The sequence below is a fragment of the Pseudorca crassidens genome, chromosome 4 (assembly GCF_039906515.1).
Source record: "Pseudorca crassidens isolate mPseCra1 chromosome 4, mPseCra1.hap1, whole genome shotgun sequence".
Lineage (NCBI taxonomy): Eukaryota > Metazoa > Chordata > Mammalia > Artiodactyla > Delphinidae > Pseudorca > Pseudorca crassidens.
Window position 1 is genome coordinate 66359116 of NC_090299.1, and position 22335 is coordinate 66381450.

Here is a 22335-nt window from a genome sequence, read left to right on the forward strand (position 1 = left end):
GGGAGAGAAATTCTAAAATGTTCATTTACCTGGTTCTAATTCCTGATCAGATCTATATTTTAGGCATCTACTCTTACTGTGGTTCCACTACTTTGGGCTGAGATGATGGTGGCAGGGGATTCCTCTGTAAGGTTTGTCTTCTCTTTTTGCAAAAATGGCAACCTTAACCTGATACACGTTTTACTAAATAAAAAAGGATTGATTGAGAAGTCCTTTATACAATGGACTCTCATGGCCTGAGGAAGACAAGATCCTTTCTGCAAGAAAGCAGTCAGATTTTTAAAATTAAACATCTTCTTGTCTGGTACCTGATGAAGAAAAATGTCATTCGAATTAATAAAGGAAAAATATTCCTCTATGCTCTTGGACCAAAAAAGTGAAATGACTGGAAAGGTAAATCCGAACATTATTTGAAAAAAAACTGTGTTAAGCCTCGAAGAGCAGACAAAACAGACAAGGTCCCTGATATGTGAAGCTTTGACTAGTGGGGAAAACAGAACATAAATAGTATGCAAGCATTATTTATTTATAGTGTGAAAAGAGCTTCAAAGGATAAATGTGCAAATATCATATAATATGATATAGGCCAGTCTGTGGTTGTTCTCATGACAATGTGATTTTTAAGCTGCTGAAGTTTTAGCCTCATGAAGAACTAAGCACAGTTTTCCAACAAGCAGGAATCACACATGACTGAAAAGGTTCTAAAGGAAGAAAGAATGAAGTGTGTTTGAGAAAATAAAAGAAAGCCGGTGTAGCCTGAGGAGAAAGAAAGGAAGGGTAGCTCCACGTGAGGCCGAAGACTTAGGCAGGGGCCGGACCATGTAACTTTGTAAGTTGAGAGGGAAGCCCTCTGGCATGGTTTTAAACAGGAGAGTGATGGGACTTGATTTACATTCGCATCATTCCAGCTGCCACGTGCAACAAGAACTGGAGGGGGTAAAAACGGAAACAAGGAGAATGGTTAGGAGGCTGCTGTAATCCACCTGGAGGATACCAGTAGTCTGGACTGGGGTAGAGAAAGTGAGAATGAAGTGAAGAAGACATTTAGGATATATTACAGAAAGTCATATTGACAAGGGCTTAGTGACTCATTACAGATCTGGAGATGGAGGGGAAGGAGGTATCAAAAGCAACCCTAAGTTCCTAGAATGAGTAATAAGACAGTTAGTTGATGGTGCAATTTACTGAACCTGAGAACACAAGAGGGAAGAGGTGGGCCTAGGTCTAGATTTTGTGCATCTGGAAGCTCATGCTTTGTTGAAGGCAAAAATAACCACATGAACACATTACTAGGGCCCTGCCCAGGTGGTAAGTCCATCAGTGCTAGGAAGGGACTAGGTTTTGGGGTGATGAGCATGAGTTCAAGTTCTGACACATTGAGCTTGAAGCGATTGTGAGAAAAAATTGGGGGTTTAAACTTAGGAGACCATATCATTTGATCGGATGGAATTTTAGTTAAGTATCAGTAACTTGCATAAGTGGAATGTTCACATTGGGTGGCAGATGTCTGAAGTTCTTATTGTATAGATTTAGCACTGGCCAGTAATTCTGAGCAGGAAATTCATTTCTATAGATGTTCTGAAATTGTTAACAATGAGCTGCTTCATACAAATAGAGTTCTAGAATTAATATATAATATTTTTAAAAACAGAATGTTGATTAATGACAATTGTTAAAACTAAATTTCTAACAACCATGAATTCATGTTGGCCAAGTAAAAAGAATTTAGAGATAATAGATTTTGCTAATTATCAGAAATGATCATGAAACTAAAAAAAGGAATATTTAAACATGGAAGATAATTCAGAGAAACACTCATTAGTTTTCATTTATTAATGAAAAGATAATAGTATTATGTTGCTTACATGATTATTTTGGAGGTTTTCCAGCAATGATGAATCACTAAATGTTTTTTCATCTCCAAACTGTGAGCTCTGCCTAAAGGGGAAAAAAATTGGAGCAAACTTGGTTCATTTATACAAGCCCACTGATCTGTTTGTAAGTTACTTTTTTAAAAAAATTTTGAATTTTATTTATTTTTTTATACAGCAGGTTCTTATTAGTCATCCATTTTATACACATCAGTGTATACATGTCAATCCCAATCTCCCAATTCATTCCACCCCCACCCCCACCAGCCGCTTTCCCCGCTTGGTGTCCATGTAAGTTACTTTTAAAATAAATCATTATGCCTGCAAACTCTTAATAGATTAAATATAATTTAGTCTGCACTTCTAAATAAGACATCACAGATTTCATGACTGAATCATAAAATATTTTCCAACATTCTAAAATGTGAAAGTCTTTTGCAGTGTAATGAGTCTTTTACAGTTCATTTTCCTGGGGTAAAATTATGTTGTAGTCACATGAAATTTAAAAAAAGTAACAAAACTGCTGAAATACCTGGGACTGAAATTTTCTACTTCCAAAATTTTTCCAAGTTTAAAAATTTTTGAGAATTAATGGAGGTATTATAAAAAATAATATCCTTTTACTTTAGCCATGAGAAATTATTTGAAGTGACTAATACCACATGATTATCATATGAAACTAAAATATGAATAAACTGTTTACATATTTCATCAACATCTATCTATCACTAACAAATACCTGATATATTTATGTACATATCACATTTACTCTGTATATAAGGAGAACAAACCATAAAAGTGCATGGGGTTTTGTGTTGTGGTTGTCTTCAGATCAGCAAACATGAACTCCATATGAAACAAATCAAATCAGAATTGCTTCTATAACCTAGCTATTGCTAGTCTCATAGCCATGCGATTTAATATCAAAATGGTGAGATTCGAAGGAAGGACAAGAAACATTTACGTGGAAGTACCAAACCCCAAGGGTATACTTTTCAATGTTCAGTGAAAATATATAGATCTAAAGCTTTTGTGCACAGATGGAAATATCAGAAATCGCTGAGGAAAAAATAACATGTTCAATACTAAGTAATTGTAATCCAGAAAGCTTTTAATCACAGTTTTTACAGGTTACAAAGAGTATTATCAGTGTCAGTGTCCCAAATATCAAGAGTTTCATATTTTAAAGCCAGCTGCTTGAAAGGAAGGAGAAATCATTAAAAAAAAAAAGAGTGTGAAATCATTGAACATAAACCATATTGTCAATATATGTATTTTACCCATAAACCAAAGAAGGAAGTTAGAGTGTTTATAGTAAAATATGTCTTTATTTACATGTAATAGTCTGGTCTATTAATTCTCAAAATTGTAATATAATTCAGCTTTATTAGCATGTAGTAGATCAGAATTTTCAAAAACATCAGTGGGAGACAGAATAAACACATTATGTTTTATTATTATTACTACTACTATTATTTCTCCTCCTCCTCTAGTTTTAAAGATGAAAGGAAAAAAATCCAAGAACTTTTAAACAACTTATCAATGGGTGGACAGAAAAAAATTAACGTACATTTCTCCTCCAAGTAATTCTCATTTCTTAAAAATAGTTAATTATTCAAGTCTCTATAAAATTTCCCTATTATTTATAAAATGTATTATTAATAGTTCTTAGCTATACTTCCCCACTTTTTATTAGATAATAATTATTGAAATGTCAAGGAATATTCACAGTAACATCTTTCATGTGGAGATCTATTTTCCCTCTAAAGAATTCCAGGTTAAAAGCCTTTATAAATCTGAAGATATGTCTTATTAATCTCACCAGTAATTCTTTCATTTCATAAATCACAGTTAACACAATTGATAAAACTTTCAAATGTTTTATAACAAATAACACTAGATATGCAATTGAAATATTTATTAATACATGGACACATCCTGCCCTCTATTCATCAGTGAAGCCTTCTGACAAGGATAATGCTAAATAACTCTTCTCCCAGGAAGCAGCTTCCTTTCCAGGATCATAAAAACCACCAGCAATTCATCTGCTAATCACATAGCCTGGGTTGGATACCTCAGGCATGGAGCTCTCACTACCCCTCTCCAAAATCTCACAAAATGTTCACCTTTAGTAAAAGTAAACAGATAAAATTAGGAAGCTCAAGTCATTGCAAAATAAGGACCAACTGCATTAAATGTAAAATAGTTTTAACTGTTAGTTGACAAAGCTATATGAATCCGGAAACTGCTCAAAAATAAAAGTGCAAGGCAACATCTACATTTTGTTAAAATTTTCCATAGAAGTTTTCAGGTGACACTTTGCCTCAAAAGGAGACAAAGAAATTATGGTGTTTTGCAAAAAGTAATAAGGCAGGGGTTGTAACGTTAAGGTAAAGAGAAAACTGAGCAGTTAACCCACAATGTCATATAATTTGCAGCTTCTTGTAGGCTGATTTAAAAGCTGTGATACATTGTAAATAATTATTTCCTGATCATCCTAATATGAAGAATCTATTTTTTATAGCAATAAAAATTGAGAAGATTCAGAATTTTATGAATAAATATAAATTAGAATAAATATGGCCTAATCAGCATTAGTTAATTTCTTTTTTTTTTTTTTCCTTTGGCTGTGCTGAGGGGAATGTGGGATCTTAGTTGCCTGACCAGGGACTGAACCCTTGCCCACTGCATTGAAGTGCGGAGTCTTAACCACTGGACCGCCAGGGAAGTCCAGTATTAGTTAATTTCATACACGACAGTGTGGACTATGAAATCATGTCAACAAGAGAGTCATCAGAAAAAAAGGAAAAAAGTTCAAGCCATACCTTTTACCTTAAACCAATGGGTGAATGACTTAATAAAAGTACTAAAGTGAAAAATAATTATTTTTAACTAAGTTAAAAAATAACTTAGGAGTAGAAAAGGCCTAAGTATTATACATGATTCAGAAAACAAAACAAATAAAAAAATCTGACTGTATAAAGCTAAAACATTTCTGCATAGCAAAAACTATTGCAAGCAAAGTCAAAAGTCAAATGACAAACTGGGAAAAAAAAATATTTCCAACACATATAATGAAGGTTATTTCACTTAAAATAAAAAGGATTTGTAGAAACCAATAATAAAACAATCAACAATGCAGTAGAACAATGAGCAGAGGATATAAACACACAGTTCACAAAGAAGGAAATCCAAGTGGCTTTAAATGTACATGTAATTTTACCTCATAATGAGAGAAACGAGATTTAAATTTATGATTTTGGCAGAAATAAAGTTTGACAGCTCTACTGCTATGATTATGGGAAAACAGTTAAACCATCTATCATTGGTGAGAATGAAAATTGGTGCAATTTCTAAAAAGGGATATTGGCAATTTCTATCAAAATTTAAAATGCATGTAATCCTTTGATCCAGAAATTCCAGTTCTAAGAATTTACGCTACCTGGTGCAAAATGCTGTACGACCAAATTCATTCTTTGCAGCGCATTTTTAATAGCAAAAGATTAGAACTAACCCAAAGTTTATTAGGATTGTTGCTTAAAAACACTGTGGTACATCCACATAACAGAACGCTATACAAAAAATGGGAGGCTCTCCATGGACTATGGACAAATCTCGAAGATGCACTATCAAAGGAAAAGCTGGTACAAAACAGTATGTATAGTATGCTTCACTTTCTATAAAAATATGAGAGAAAAAAATACATGCATGTATATGAGTAGAGTAGATGTGGAAGGATACACTGGTTACATTGGCTGCCTTCAGGAGGGGAAATGGAGGTTAGAAGACAGGTAAGGGAGGGAAACCTTTCCCTCTTTACATCCTTTGAACTTGTAACATGTTAATGCATTATGAACTTAAAAAATAAATCAAATTTAAATTAAAAATAAAAAACCACAACAAAATCCACGTCAGAACAAAATCCAATCCTGTCAGCTGAAATATATACACATCCTACATACAAACTAAATGTATACCTTATATACATATACACGCTACACACATGCACACATGGGAAGACAAAGGCAGTCTGACTGCAAAGCACTGTTTTTTGAAAGGATCTACACCTTCTGCTTTTGAATGGTGCTACTGTTCCAAGTCAAAATTTCTTAAAGGGAGATTTTCAGAAATGAATAGGTTATTCAGTATCAGGTCCAGTCAAGTCCAAGAATATGAACAAGCGATTGAATTCAATTATAATATTTTTGTTAGACACCGGTTTTGACCAAAGTAATGAGATCTGCTCTTCTGTGTGGTTCAAAGTATTTCTGAAGGCAATTATAAAAGAGGAGTTCCAAAAACGTTTTGTGAAATGGTTGCTTCATTGGAATAAATAAATTACCTGTCAAAGTGACTACTTTGAAGACCAACACTAATTTGGATGTGTTAGATCTCATTATTATACAGTCACACCTGGAAGAATGTTTTAGTGAGCCTAACGATTGCAGCAGAATAAATAAATACCACTCATTCCATACATAATTACAGACCAAAACGAAATGAGAAAATAAGACCAGAAAATGGTACTATCCACTGATACCGTGATAATACTAAAAACCACAGTGAAATGACTAAGCACAGAACACTTTAAGGTAATCCTCCTGGAGAATCACCCTCGCTAGCACTTACTTAAGGAAAAACAACAACTATCAGAAAGAATAATGAGAAACCATACCAAATAGTTAAGAGAAAGTGAAATAATATGTTATTTGGGATTTGCCTCAAAGTAATAGCGAGGGGAAATATAGACGAATTGAAATTGGATTTGAGTACGTATTATTGAAGCGAGTGAATGAGTACATCTGTCTCCTTCTGTTTATGCTTGATATTTTCCACCAAAAAATTAGAAAAAGAAAAAAATGTAATGAAATATACAGTTTTGGAAAATAAGCGCATCTTAGGGCTGCATGGATGTTGATAATAAGCAGATGTTTTTGTGCATTCCTCTAAATATTGATACTATCTGTCTAGAGAATGGTAGTTTTTTAATAGAAATGAACTAATCTATAAGGTCATATGTTAGCTGATGGTACTTGGCAATAATAAGAAACCCATACCAATTCTGGAGTAAGTGGCTACTGGCTGGGAAATGATTTCATCTCTGTAAACTATTTATACTAATAGATTTAAGTGAGTAGAGCTACAGCCATCATCCAATTATTTTTAATGTCAAGAAAGTGTTTTTGAAACATTATAGATTTGCCTTCAAATTTGACTAAATGTAAATATGTTAAATAATCTACACACACTTAAGTGTTAACTGTTATGTGTTTTTTTTTTTTTTTTTTTCTTGCGGCACGCGGGCCTCTCACTGTTGTGGCCTCTCCCGCTGCGGAGCACAGGCTCTGGATGCGCAGGCTCACCGGCCATGGCTCACGGGCCCAGCCGCTCCGCGGCACGTGGGACCCTCCCGGACCGGGGCACGAACCCGTGTCCCCTGCATCGGCAGGCGGACTCTCAACCACTGCGCCACCAGGGAAGCCCTGTTATGTGTTTTTTAACTTGGTATTTTTGTGGCAAATATGGTTCACGTAGGGTAGTAAAATATATAGTACAGGCCTCAGGTTTTATATGTGGAATCAATGAACTTCACATTGAAAGGGGAAGCTGCTGACTGTCAGACAAAAATAAACTTTCAAATTTTGGATTAATATAGTCAGCTACACTCTCCAGTTTATCCCTGAAGACGAGCAGCATGAAGATATGGCCAGGTACCTGGAGCGTAGGATTCAACCAGGATAACACTTTCAATCTTGGTTTCACTGGCAACACGAAACCAAGTGTATCAGATTAGGCAGATGCCAGATTTAGGACTGTGCAAAGTTGTGTCCCCCCATGCTAACTTTTCTCAAGTCGGTCAGTTAAACTTTACTTGCTCTTGCTACCTTAACAAAACAAGAAAGAAAGAAAAAATAAAATAACAAATAGTAAGGATATCTTTTGCTCTAAAAGCAGATTTTTTTTTTTTTTTAACATCTTTATTGGGGTATAATTGCTTTACAATGGTGTGTTAGTTTCTGCTTTATAACAAAGTGAATCAGTCATACATAAACATATGTTCCCATATGTCTTCCCTGTTGCGTCTCCCTCCCTCCCACCCTCCCCATCCCACCCCTCCAGGCTGTCACTAAGCACCGAGCCAATATCCCTGTGCCATGCGGCTGCTTCCCACTAGCTATCTACCTTACTGCGTTTGTTAGTGTGTATATGCCCATGACTCTCTCTCGCCCTGTCACAGCTCACCCTTCCCCCTCCCCATAACCTCAAGTCCGTTCTCTAAGAGGTCTGCGTCTTTATTCCTGCTTTACCCCTAGGTTCTTCATGACATTTTTTTCTTAAATTCCATATATATGTGTTAGCATACGGTATTTGTCTTTTTCTTTCTGACTTACTTCACTCTGTATGACAGACTCTAGGTCTATCCACCTCATTACAAATAGCTCAATTTCGTTTCTTTTTATGGCTGAGTAATATTCCATTGTATATATGTGCCACATCTTCTTTATCCATTCATCCAATGACGGGCACTTAGGTTGTTTCCATCTCCGGGCTATTGTAAATAGAGCTGCAATGAACATTTTGGTACATGACTCTTTTTGAATTTTGGTTTTCTCAGGGTATATGCCCAGTAGTGGGATTGCTGGGTCATATGGTAGTTCTATTTGTAGTTTTTTAAGGAACCTCCATACTGTTCTCCATAGTGGCTGAACCAATTCACATTCCCACCAGCAGTGCAAGAGTGTTCCCTTTTCTCCACACCCTCTCCAGCATTTATTGTTTCTAGATTTTTTGATGATGGCCATTCTGACTGGTGTGAGATGATATCTCATTGTAGTTTTGATTTGCATTTCTCTAATGATTAATGATGTTGAGCATTCTTTCATGTGTTTGTTGGCAGTCTGTATATCTTCTTTGGAGAAATGTCTATTTAGGTCTTCTGCCCATTTTTGGATTGGGTTGTTTGTTTTCTTGTTATTGAGCTGCATGAGCTGCTTGTAAATTTTGGAGATTAATCCTTTGTCGGTTGCTTCATTTGCAAATATTTTCTCCCATTCTGAGGGTTGTCTTTTGGTCTTGTTTACGGTTTCCTTTGCTGTGCAAAAGCTTTGAAGTTTCATTAGGTCCCATTTGTTTATTTTTGTTTTTATTTCCATTACTCTAGGAGGTGGGTCAGAAAGGATCTTGCTTTGATTTATGTCATAGAGTGTTCTGCCTATGTTTTCCTCTAAGAGTTTGATAGTTTCTGGCCTTACATTTAGGTCTTTAATCCATTTTGAGCTTATTTTTGTGTATGGTGTTAGGGAGTGATCTAATCTCATACTTTTACATGTACCTGTCCAGTTTTCCCAGCACCACTTATTGAAGAGGCTGTCCTTTCTCCATTGTACATTACTGCCACCTTTATCAAAGATAAGGTGTCCATATGTGCATGGGTTTATCTCTGGGCTTTCTATCCTGTTCCATTGATCTATCTTTCTGTTTTTGTGCCAGTACCATACCGTCTTGATGACTGTAGCTTTGTAGTATAGTCTGAAGTCAGGGAGCCTGATTCCTCCAGTTCCTTCTTTCGTTCTCAAGATTGCTTTGGCTATTCGGGGTCTTTTGTGTTTCCATACAAATTGTGAAAGTTTTTGTTCTAGTTCTGTGAAAAATGCCAGTGGTAGTTTGATAGGGATTGCATTGAATCTGTAGATTGCAAAAAGCAGATATTTTTGAAGCCTGTCGGATGTAATATAACCAGCACGTACTTCATAACCAGGCTGAGAGAGGTTTTAATTCTTTCTCCCATGTTTACTGGTTGTATACTTTGGGGCAAGTTACTTATTAGCTTCTTTGCCTAAATTTCACCAACTTTAGAATGGTCATGTCAATTTTAACTCCTCAAATATGTCTTGAAGATTGAGCGAGAGACACCAGAGCTAACACTTTCTGTGCGCTTACTATGTCCAGACACTATTCTAAGCACTTTAAAAACGTAATTCTCTTAATCTTCACAGCCTCCGTATGATGTCCACATTCTACCAGATGAGGAATCACAGGCATAGAGGTTTGGTAATTGGTTCAAGGGCACCAGTAGGATCAGGATGTGAACTTCGGTAGTCAAAATCCTAAGTCTGTATCCTTGACAACTGTATAGGACCAAGGACACAACTAAAGTTCAAGTAGTATCTATTCCTTCATCTTTGCTGCCTACAGGTAACTACTGGATAGATCAGGAATCCAAGTATATATTTAAAATAAAGCTTACTTTGTTAGAAAGTTGGCAAAAGCCTTCCCTTTTATTTTAAAAAAGTATCATTAATATCTAAGTTTATATGTAACTGCAAGTGGAATGGTACAAAAATTTATGAAAAAGCTGGCATTTTTTAATTTGGAGTTACCTAGTTTAGAATATCAAATTTCCCAAAAGGGTGTTTTACAAAAAGAACTTGTTAAACAGATAAAATAACATCTTCTCTTTCCAATAGTGATAAAATCATGAAACAACCTCTATTGAAAGTAGGATATTTTAAATGACCTGAATAAACAACAATTTTTAACATTTCCATCCAATCTTAAGAAAAATATGATGAAGGTAATTTCCTTCTCTTAATATGTGAGTTACCTTAGAAAAACATATATTAATCCTACACTCATGAACCGTGTTCAAAATGAATAGAATTATGTTAATTCTACAGAAAAGCAACAAGATATAGTCAAAATTTTAACTACGTTCTCAAAAGATTAAATAAAAGGGAATATCTACATCATTAAACTTGAGTTACCCACCAACAGTAAGATGCTTTGGCACATTTAAAAAACACTAAAAATTATTTGGTTGTGGGTAGGTGTCAAAATGTATGATACTCCAAGCAGTGAGCTTAAATATAATGATTCATCAGTTATCACATGAACCAAACAGCTGCCTCTGTCATTAACCCTAGGTAGTATGAGGTTTACTGCAAATTGTTACTAAATTTCCACTTTACTGAAATAAAATCCAAGTTGAAAAATATGGCTTAATCATAAAATACATGTGTAATCTGAAAACAGAAATGTAACCACATATAAAGCCATGTTTTCTGGAGTTACCAGCATTAAAGGAACCTGTTTTCTAAAATTTCACTTGCCACCAAATCATGATGAATTATCAAAATAAACTTATACCATTCTAAGTAAAAATGTAAATCCATGGGGGGATTTTAAGGTAAGACAAAAAAACCCCAATACATACTGAAATTAACCCTATAAAATGCTGTATTTAACAATTCTAAAAGTAAGTCTGTTCCAGTTAACTCTAGTCCTTGGCAGCATGGTTTTCCAACATTTGTTCCAGACATTTAATTTTTAAAATGTTTATTTTCCAGCCTCTAAACAGCTTTAGGAAATTAACAAATATAAATGTAAAGGAAATTTTCCACTCTGTGGGTGTGTTTCAGTAGCAGCTTTTTGTAGCTCTGTAGAGTATGTAAATAGTGGCAGAAGGTGGCAGTGCTGAGCTAAAAAGAAAAAGAAAATTTCTCGAGCTGTAGCTGAACCTTAGGTAGTAGTCCACAGCCCAGGGACTCTGAGTTGATCATCACATATTTTATTACAGATACATAGCTCTATAAAACTCTAGCAAGCCTAAACTTTGAAAGAAATGTTTATAAAATGACTAAAGGTTATTTGATAGGAAATCAGGGATATTCAACAGATTTTAAGGAATACTTTACAACGTTGTCACCCTGCCTGGTCAGTAATTTTTTCAAAAGTAGTGAAATGTGTCTAACAAAACAATAAAATGCAAACCTTTTAAGGGGATCTATGAGACAGAAAGGTCCATGCAGCTTACCATTCATCAGGAGAGCAGCCATAATCCTCAGGTTCAGGGACATGGCTTCAGAAAGCAAGAGGAGGGACAGAAAGAAAGGACAAAACAATCACAGAAAGGCTGGAAACATAAAAGCATGAATAAGGGAAGTACTGAGAGACAGATCTTGAAAAACTTAAGAAAATAAACTTTTAGTTAATTTTGAAAGAATGGCAGTTAGTACAGTAAGTATGATTTATGGTAACTAAGCAGATTGACAAAGTTATTCTTTAACTGGATAGTCAACTTGCTCCTTCACCATGAAATTTCTTGATTTTATGCAGAGAATTCAGTATTCAGTAGGAAATATTGAACTTAATAGTTTAAATATATGCTAAAGCCAATGGAAAATTAATCACATATTGCATAATCAGAATAAATGGTTTAATGAAACAAACATGTTAATACCTAAGAACACAAACTATCACACTGATAAAATCTGCCAAGTATTGAAAACATTTCAGAAGTAAATCTGACTACCATGAGGGGATGGTTCTTTTTTTTTTTTTTTTTTTTTTTTTTGCGGTACGTGGGCCTCTCACTGCTGTGGCCTCTCCCGCTGTGGAGCACAGGCTCCGGACGCGCAGGCCCAGCGGCCATGGCTCACGGGCCCAGCCGCTCCGCGGCATGTGGGATCTTCCCAGACCGGGGCACGAACCCACGTCCCCTGCATCGGCAGGCGAACTCTCAACCACTGTGCCACCAGGGAAGCCCGAGAGGATGGTTCTTTAAAGAGTTATATTAAAGTAAAAATCAACTGCATTGCTATAACTAAAGGGGACCAAGCAAAAACACTGTGTCAAGTTCTGCCATGTCGCACTGCTGTTGTACAGCAGCCCTGGATCTCATACCTGGAGAGGGGCTTGTACTTCTCAACTCAGGCAGCTTTTGAAAAGCCTCAGAGCTCAAGGCTTAGGGTCGCTCTCCCTGGGTGTGGTCCAGCCCTGGCAGATGCCGAGAGCTATTCAGAATGTGATGAGGTGAGCAGCAGGCGACCCACATACCTGTTACTTATTCTGTCTGCATGAGTTTCCCCAAGATCATTGCTCCAGTGGCTCTGGTGTGTATGTGCTGTCTGGTTATTTGCCTTTGTGGGTCAGTGCTGTTATATCTGCTTGGTAAGTTCTTTACTTAAGCCAACTCATTCTTGATCGCAGCCTTAAGCATCACAGTCCCTGATCTCCCTGATTAGATCACCCTCCTCCTTCACTCCCAATCACAGGCTTACACAGACCTTTGTACTGTGCTATGATTTTATATTTGTCTGTATGATTTCTTAACTATATCCATTAACCTCCAATTAGACTATAAACTTTAGGAGGGCAGAAGCCATGTCAACTTTTGCTGATCATTAAATCTCCATCAGCTAACAAAGTGCTACATACATCTAAAGCACTTTGTTGAGGCATGTGAATGAACAAACGGTGTTTACCCAACTTTACCCACCAGTCATGGTGAGCAGTAAGATACATTTATTGGTTATAATATAGACCTTGGGACTATTTTGATAATTGTGAGGTTTCTCATGGTGAACCTCCTCTCAGTGTTAAAGAAGTTGCTGATTCTTTCAGTAAACATTGCTAAACAAAATATTGTGAAATGAAACTACTCACATACTGTTTTCATACATAAATAAAGATTGCTTTTAGGAACATTTGGTTTTTACTTAAAGGGAAAATGTCAATGAAATGTTTTTAATACTGATTAAAATGACTTGCCCATACAAAAAATATTGTTTAGTTTGCTTCACAGAATCTTTTTTTTTTAACCTTAGAGATTGTACTCAGTTCATCAGCTCATTCTAATAGTAAGATCTAAATCATCAACAAAGATAGTACTTAGGATTGTAGTCTAGAACAGTCACTGTATTGCAAATTCTAGCCACTAAACATAAAAGCCTCCTTACCTTTTCTGGCATTCAAGTAACTGTGATAAAACGGAATTATTCCCTATAGGAGGCAATTTGCTGAAATGATGCCTTAATAAATGTTTAACAGCAGAATTTCTAGTTTGTAATAAGTTAAATTACAAATATGACATCACTATTTACATTTAACTGAAAAAAATCTAATGAAACATTCTAATAAGTTTAAGCATGGTGGCATTTCTGACAAAGTTGATCTCTACAAAATAATCATCATTGCTAAATATGTACAAATCTAATGTTATTGCCCATCATGAATCCAATTTAGGGCCAAGGTTATATGAAATGAGAGAAAACTTACTAAGACTAAATTTTGGAGCATTGTTTTACGTGTTAAATATTTTCTTCCTACAAGCCTATGGAATACACTGAACTAGGCAAAGACTGTACTGTCAAGAGGCTTCAAGTCTTGCCCTTCAGACTGCTAAAAGCCAACAGAAATCATCTTTGACTCTATCGGGTAAAAGGAAGCTTTATTTTCTTAAAAAATGCTTAAGAAGCATCAGCTCTGAAATCATTACCCCAAAGGCATTTGTTAATACATGAAAGTTTCTGTTATTTTCCTTTGTTTTGCTGTACTCTGAGGAGATAACCACCATACTTTCTTCTGCTGGAGCTGGAAGTGTACGCATGTAATATCTCCCCATGTTAAACAAGTGTTAAACACTCCTACAGGGCAGGCTGCACAGTATAACCATGTTATGGTTCCTATAACCAAAGAGTGCCCAGAGGAAATGCCAACAGAAAGGTAAGTTTTCAGTCATCACTTTTTCCTGTGGAGTTTGGCGGAATTAAGTAACAGCCACACGTCTCTCCTACTGTAACCACCTGAGTAGTCTGATGTCTCACCGTTTCTCCAAAGCTTTCATATATCAACAACTCTCTACAATGCTGACATTCCAGTTGTCCATTGGGAATGTTTAGGGGAGGGGATGTTGATAAAAACTCGGTCGGGGTTAAGGATCCTAAGAGCACATACACAACTTACTGGAAGTAGTTTAACAACTGGCTTCACTCACAACAAGGCTCTTGGTATTCTTGAAAACATGACACATTATCCAAAGAAGAAACGTATTTCTGTTTTCACAGTTAAAAATTGCAAATAAAGGAATTCCTATTTTTAAATTTCTAAACATGTTAGAATTTTATACCTGAAAAAGAATCTTGGAGACCATCTGGTCTCACCACCCTCATTTTAAAGTGTTTGGAATATTTGAAAAGAATTGTCTAGGGTCACATGGTGAATTAATGACAAAGCTAGGACTATGACTCATGTCTTACAACTGCACATCAGTGTTAAGAGATGTGATTTTCCCAGGAGAGGAAATTTGTTTCGGTGCAAACTTAATCTAAATGATGACAATATTCAACTCTGAATACTACTTTAACATTTGCCAGTCTCAAACCCACCCTATCATAATACATAATACATAATTGTTAATGACCATATCACCAACAGATACAGGAAGAACAATATTCTTTTACGGTAGTTATTCTTTACAACTACTGCTTGAAAGTGTTTAAGGACTTGTTCCAAGAGTAAGAAAAAAATCTTATAAAATGCAAAAGAAAAGAACACCTAGATATCATCCTAGTTTTCTGTTCTGATAAGTTCACAATCAATAATTACTAATTTGAAGAACTTGCTTATTCAACTGGACATTTGACAAATGAAAAAAGGATGTCAATTACCAAACAGAACCCTCTAAAAGTAATATTTATGAATGAATGCAGAATTTGTGTAAAAACAAACATCACCATAAATCTGTTAGCAAGTATAATACAACAAACTCTAGAATCACAGTAGGCCTTTCCTTCTCTCAGCTGGGATAACTGTGGGTCGAACATATAAATGCAAAATGTCAAAGATTATGGTTGAACCTCTCCTGCCCCGGCAGCAAAACGAAGAGGCCTGTAACAACTGGGGGGAGGAGAGAAGAAGGCCTCTTTTGTCTAAGGGAACTGGGAGATCTTCAGATAAAAAAGGGAAGATGCAAAATGGCATTCAGCCCTGGAAATAGTAAATAGGCTTCTTAAGTTAGCGGCCTGCCCTTACAGCGTAAAAAAGCCATTACATCAATGCCTTTTTAGCTTCATTTATCCACATAGTTTGAAGTCAATTTTAGTCATACTCTCTACTGACCCAAAGAACATCTGTCTCCATCTATTTCTCTTTGTAGACCCTGCATATGGGAGTAATCACATGCTTTTAGAATTTTTTACCAAGTGGTCACTTATTTGGTTTTAAATAAAGGCATTTTCATAATTCAATACCCTATTTTTATACTGGCTTACTGCTTAGAGACAGAGTATGAGTGGGGAAGGGGTGGGCACAAGCCAGAAAACCCAAAAGCAAGTGCCCTTGCTTGCATGGTTAAGATACCAACATTTACCAGTCTTACTTGTAGATAAAGATAGATGGAAAACCTGATAGTAGGCCAAGGTCAGTCAGCCAGGATGATATTTCATCTTTTGAGCATGCCTTTTTAGGAAATGTAGAAATTAATTTTCTCACATTACCCTATAAAGTGTTTCAAAAAGAAGGCTTTTGAGCAGTTTAGGCAAGAATACCTGGAAGTAAGAAAAAAATGGGTGCTCAACAAGCACATTCTAAAGGAGCCTGATAAGAGTATTTGATGATATTTATTATCTCCCGGATTTAAGAGTTTTGTATCCCTACCTCCTTACCGTCATGAGAAATTTAGATTGCTCTGTGACTGCAAAGAGGAGAGATGATAAAAGAAATCAAAGGGCTAACTATCAGAGAAACAACAATATTTTAACTTGAAAACTTCCCAAGGATAGAATGAATGTTTTAACACATGCAGACTGTCCTCTGACTTCACGACATCGGAGAGGGAAGTGTATTTGTACCTTATTACCAGAGCCAGATAGAGACCTTCAGCAGCTCTAAACACTGAAATATTATTGGGCAGAGCCCCTGCCTCATAGGTAATTCCAAATGAAAAACAATACCAAACTATAAAACACAAAACGTACATGCATGCTAAAATTAAAATAGCTGCCTTCTAGATTAAAAAAACTCCCCTAATAAGAACTCCCCAAATTATACCAAAATGTTAGCATTAATTAAATCTGTATATCATACTCTAATTAAAGGGAAAAAACTCACCCATAAGCAACTCCAGCTATGGTGCACTTCTTAAACTGCATTACATTGCACGTCAAAGTACCAGTTTTGTCAGAAAATATGTATTTTACCTAAAAAAAGTTTAAAAGTTCTCATTAAAATTTCAGAGGTCTTTTTAAGCCAGTTTTTAATGAAGGGAAAAAGCCTTACATTATTCTTTCTATCAATTTTGTTACATTGTAAGGACACAATGAATGCTATTAACTGACTACTTTCTGCACATCATTAAGGAATATTTTCAACTATTTCTTTTCGTATTTTAGCAATGAATCATATATGAAAGCTAGTCTCTCAAGCTAGCAGAAAAACTACAGTCATATAGAAATCTGTCTTAGTATGCTTAATATGGTCTGAATTTCCACTAGTAAGTGCCTCTATAGCTACTTAACATGTATAGAGCACTAAAACATCGGCATTTCTCAACATAACAAACAATTATGGGATTGGCGATGGGTTGCAATTAAAATGAACTTCATACAACATCTGAATTGGTAAGAAAAAGGATAATTCTGGCTTAAATGCTATTTGAAGAGTAGGAGTTAGCAAATGGCAATGGTACAAAAAAAGAAGAATCCTTTCTTAACTAATACGTATAAATGAATTACAAATATACACATATATGTGAATATAGTATGAACTATAAATCTCAAATTCCTGCTTGACTTATACAACTTCATTGATAAACTAACTTTTCCTTCCTTTCTGGTCAAAAACTATACACAATTTTAATACTGGGAGTTTATAACTCAAAAGCACTCAATACTTTACATACTAATCAGATTATATACTGAAGGACATCTTTCTGTGTAATATCTTATCCTGAGAACAGAATATGCATTAAATAATCTTCTTTCACTAAAAATGAAAATTGAAAGTTAGGTACTAACATGTATTTATGCCAATCATTCAAAAAATGGAAAATTAGGAGCTGTCAATTCATCTGAAGTTGCCGCATATGGCAGAAATTACACCAAATCTGACTCCAATTCAAAATATCAATAAGAAATTTAGTTTACCTGGCCAAGTTCCTCATTCAGATTAGATGTTCGAGCCATAGCAGCAGTGTCTGTGGGTTCATAGTGCATGTCAAGATCCTTTTTTAAAAAGAAGAAAGAAATCCTTGAATACAACTCATAATAAGAGGTCTAGTACAATTTTATTTAACTGGTGAGCAATGTATGTAACACTCTCATCTCTTGTCATCACTAACCATTTCAGTTGATTTCCTAAAAAATACTCAATACAGAATACCATATTTCACAGTAAGGGCAGAACAGTATGGTAGGTAGAGCATGTCTCTGGAAGCAGGCAATCCTGGTTTACTATCATTCCACCATTTCCTAGGTATGTGACCTACTACAATATAAGGATTAAATAAGATAATGCATGTGAAGTGCTTCCTACTGTGTCTGGCACAATGCTTTACGTGAGCCAGAATAACAGCAACGAAACATTGCTCAAATAATTTAGACTTTAAATCCCTGGAAAAATTACTTAAGGGATTCCATCTTGTACTTCTTGGTCAAGTTTCTTACACTGTATATACTTGAAAGTAAAGAACATTTTACGGACAAGCCAGGGTTTACTGATTTTCACATGTCAAATGAAAAGGCCAGATCTGATCTCTCCTACATCTGTATTTCAGACTGATCAATATCGGTTCTGGAACAGGTACCTTGTTTTAAGAGGGATAGTAAACAAATGGGCAATGTTTAGGCAGTAGCAATTGCAATAGGGATTAAGTTGGAAATCATGTCAAATGAAGAACGGAAGGAGATGGAGGATACTTAGTCAGGGGGCGGGGATGACAGAAGAATAGGCATGATAGCCAAGTTCAAATATTTTGCAAGGCTGTCATTTGGAAACAAGATTAGACATGTTCATAAAAGATCTATTGGGAAGAACTAGAAGAAAAGGAAGGCAGTTACTAATCTCATTTCCACACAAGGAAGAAACTGCCTGGTAAGGGAAGACCTGTCAGGAATGTTGGAAAATCTCTGCATATTAGAAAGGCAGTTGAAAAGCATAAGCCTGCTGGGTTCATCCAATACTAAAATTATATAATTATTTGAAGCAAATATTACTTTTGAAAATCCAAATAAAAAATAAAGTGATTGACTAGTTATTTGATTTTCATAATGAGCTACCTTATTATTTCTGTAAGTGGAAAACCTTCAATAAGCTTTAATTGTACTTATACAAATTTTATTACACCACTTTTTAAGCAACAAATCTCCTGCATGAAATTATCTATGCCTGCAACTCATTTCAGATTTCTAAATTATACTGATCTTTCAGCAATGAATTTAGAGATTAAGGGTTGAAGTGGGTCCCTTACTATGGAAAGATAATGAACAGTTGCGAAAGTAGCATATTTTTAAAAACCCTAATATTGTTCATATTGAAAGACTTTCAAGTGATTTTAAAAAATCAAAAGATAATATAAAAATCAAAATAAAAGAGAAAATTAAACTTTCTGGCAGATTAGGTTTAAAGACTTAATTTACATAAATTCATTACTTTGAACTTTGGTAAAAATTACTGAAATTTAATTGACGGAGAGTAAAATTTTATAAACAAAACATTTAGGAAACAGATGTCTAGTACACTTTTCTAAGATTAAAAAAAATTGAGAAAATTAAAAATAAAAATTCAAGCCCAGCTAAAATTGTTTACAGTGTGGAAAAATAAACTACAAAGATTTATAAAACATGATAGAAAGCCTGGTTGCTACAAGTAGCAAATACGGTATTATTTCTATAGTGCTCAACTGTTTATGAAGTTGTTTGCTATGTCGCAAGCGTCCTTTGATCTATATAACCGCTGTGAGATGCAGGTAAAGCATGTTTTATTTATGCCCGTGTGATTGGCCAAGAAGATAAGTCTCAAAAAAGTCAAGTGGCTGGCAAAGTTCACACAGCTAGTAATTAGAACTAAAATCCATTATTTTAACTCTAAACCCTATGATTCTCGTTTTCCCCAAGACCACTATGTAACCAAAAAATAGGTCTCCTCAACTACAGACCTATTTTCCCCAGCGTGTCTGGTCTGTAAATTTGTGTGATTCTGAGATGAGAGACTTTGGTACGATTTTCACATGTCAAATGAATTTATTATTATTATATTATATTAGGCTCAAAAATATTTTGAAATGTTGTCTTATAGTCAAAAAAAAGTAAGGCATAATTAAGATTTTTTTCCTGAAAGATCAAAAGACGCTATCAGGAAAAAGGACAAAATGTACGTTTCATGTAATAAAAAACAATAATAATTCATATTTACCCAATTTATGAAGTATGCCTGGGTAAATTTCACCACTTCTAATGTAACCAACAAGCTGATAGGAATGAGATTATTGAAAAGGATGATGAAGGTCAAGAAATTCAGTCCAAAATTATTAGCACCACCATCTGTTGGGGGAGGTAGGAAAAAAGTCATTTACAGTTTTGTATTTTATTTGCATTAACCAGAATTTTAGCATAACAAGAATTTTCTGTATTATATAGTATATCTAAAAGTGTGGGAGGAACACTGTGCTGATAACATGTTCTTATTCTCAAACACAGTCTTCAAGATAGAATGGCATTATTTGTGTTCAAGATGTTGTGAACCCTTTTAAGGATTGCATAATGGTACTAAAAAGAGAAAGTACTACCACGTATTTCAAACCCATTCCAAACATGAAGTTTAGAGATATTAGGGATAGGACTGAGGTAGAATCTCAACCAGGTAGAATCACTTTCACATGAATTGTTTTGTTTTTTTTTTTTTTTTTTGCGGTACGCGGGCCTCTCACTGCCGTGGCCTCTCCCGTTGCAGAGCACAGGCTCCGGACGCGCAGGCTCAGTGGCCATGGCTCACGGGCTCAGCCGCTCCGCGGCATGTGGGATCCTCCCGGACCGGGGCACGAATCCGTGTCCCCTGCATCGGCAGGCGGACTCTCAACCACTGCGCCACCAGGGAAGCCCTCACATGAATTTTTGAAAAGCATTTCCAGTGTGAAGGATGTCTTAAAAGCAAACAAACAACTGCAGCAAAACCAACCCAGGTAGCTAAAACAATGTAGGGCTGAACCCTAGGTAAGTTCAGCTCTAGGTAAATTATATTCTTCCTCTTCAATAATGTAAGTAGAACAGTTATTCCAGATAATCTGTAAAGTATATGAAGAAACAAAATGATGGTAGTCTTAACAATTCTAATGTTGAAATAGCAAACCAACAACTGTTAAAAAATAAGAACCTTGGAATAGCTACAAAGCTAAATCAATATAATAAGAAACAACTGAGAAAATCAGTTGTGATACAAAATTTTACTAGAACTTGTTTTCACACACTTGGAAATTAAGTATTTATTGGTTAAGTGCTCATCGAAAGGAAATGTAAACTTACTTCCCAGAAATACTCAGTAAAAAGATAAATGATCCCAAAAGGAAATTACTTAATAGTACTTTCCCTCAGAAAAGATGACTATTGAAACAATTCACTGCAATCATGAGTTGAAATGAAAGTACATTCAATTTAAACACTTTAAAAACATGTAAAATATTTTTTGGTGCTTTAAATATACTCAATCTGCTTTCTTTACCAGATAGCTATGTAACCACTTGTGTTAAAATATTTAAAAGAATAAATTAATAAAATTAAAATAACATTAATAAAATAACATTTTATACTATTTTAGAGTACTCACTATATTTTTAAGGATTCTGAAATTTTAGAGATTGTAACATTTTACTTACTTTTACTGGAAATTGCATTGAAAAATAAAGATTAAATGCCCAGTTATCTTGGCAACAAGGTTTTCTTTTTAGAAATTGGAAATTCCAAGATCAGCTGTGAAACAAATACATGTTTTAATGAAAGGAAGAATAAGTACAATAAGTACTTTAATGCTCACAGTTTAGATTGAGATACCAGTCCTTTCCAGAATGCCTTCGATTCCAAATGGCTGAGCCCACAGAACAGACCAGAGACATGGCAATCAAGATACAAAATAAAATCAAAATCTGTACATTTGTAATCCGTTCTACATTTGAGAGTTTAAGTGGTGGACTTGTTGAATTCTGTAAAAAGAAACAAAAGATGAGTAATAAGAAATGTGTACAAATGATCTAGTAATGTGTATCTAGTATTTTGGTGAGGATGATAACGTCAGTCACAATTCAAAATCTACACGTGGTTCAACACATGAGAATTATATGGAAAACGATCAGATGTAATAAGCTGTCAAAGGTTAACCACCTCTTTTCCTTCACTGTATCCTTTTTATCCAATCCTTTCTCTACAATGTAAAGCAGTAAGAAAGAAGGAAATAACATTCCTTTTGTAGACATGGCTTTTGCATTGTGGCAGGTGAGATGAACAATGCATTACCTGACTACCTAAGCAAACAGGGTCGACTAAGGCATCTAGCATCTCAGCTCCTGAAGAGAGGCAGAGAAGGTGACCTATGTACCCATATAGCCAGAGACCTGGAAATTCCAGACTATGAAGACAACATTTAAAGGATCTCTGGTTTCCAGATTTTTGGGTGGCATTTAGTAATTGTTTTACTAAAC

The 22335-nt window shown here is 35.3% G+C and overlaps 1 protein-coding gene across 6 annotated transcripts in view; it reads right to left on the reverse strand.

Annotated features, from left to right (window-relative positions):
- The window catches only part of ATP8A1 (ATPase phospholipid transporting 8A1), a 235562-nt gene that overhangs the window by 133257 nt on the left and 79970 nt on the right, over nt 1-22335 (reverse strand). For 4 of the 6 annotated variants that reach the window (XM_067735834.1, XM_067735835.1, XM_067735840.1 and 1 more), the window contains 6 exons: nt 21675-21840; nt 20061-20188; nt 17795-17872; nt 16761-16849; nt 11686-11730; nt 1866-1938 (listed from right to left, as the gene is read on the reverse strand). In XM_067735834.1, coding sequence (XP_067591935.1) covers nt 1866-1938; nt 11686-11730; nt 16761-16849; nt 17795-17872; nt 20061-20188; nt 21675-21840 — 579 coding nt within the window. The remainder of the gene's footprint in view (nt 1-1865; nt 1939-11685; nt 11731-16760; nt 16850-17794; nt 17873-20060; nt 20189-21674; nt 21841-22335) is intronic. The other 2 variants (XM_067735836.1, XM_067735838.1) reach the window with 1 other exon arrangement.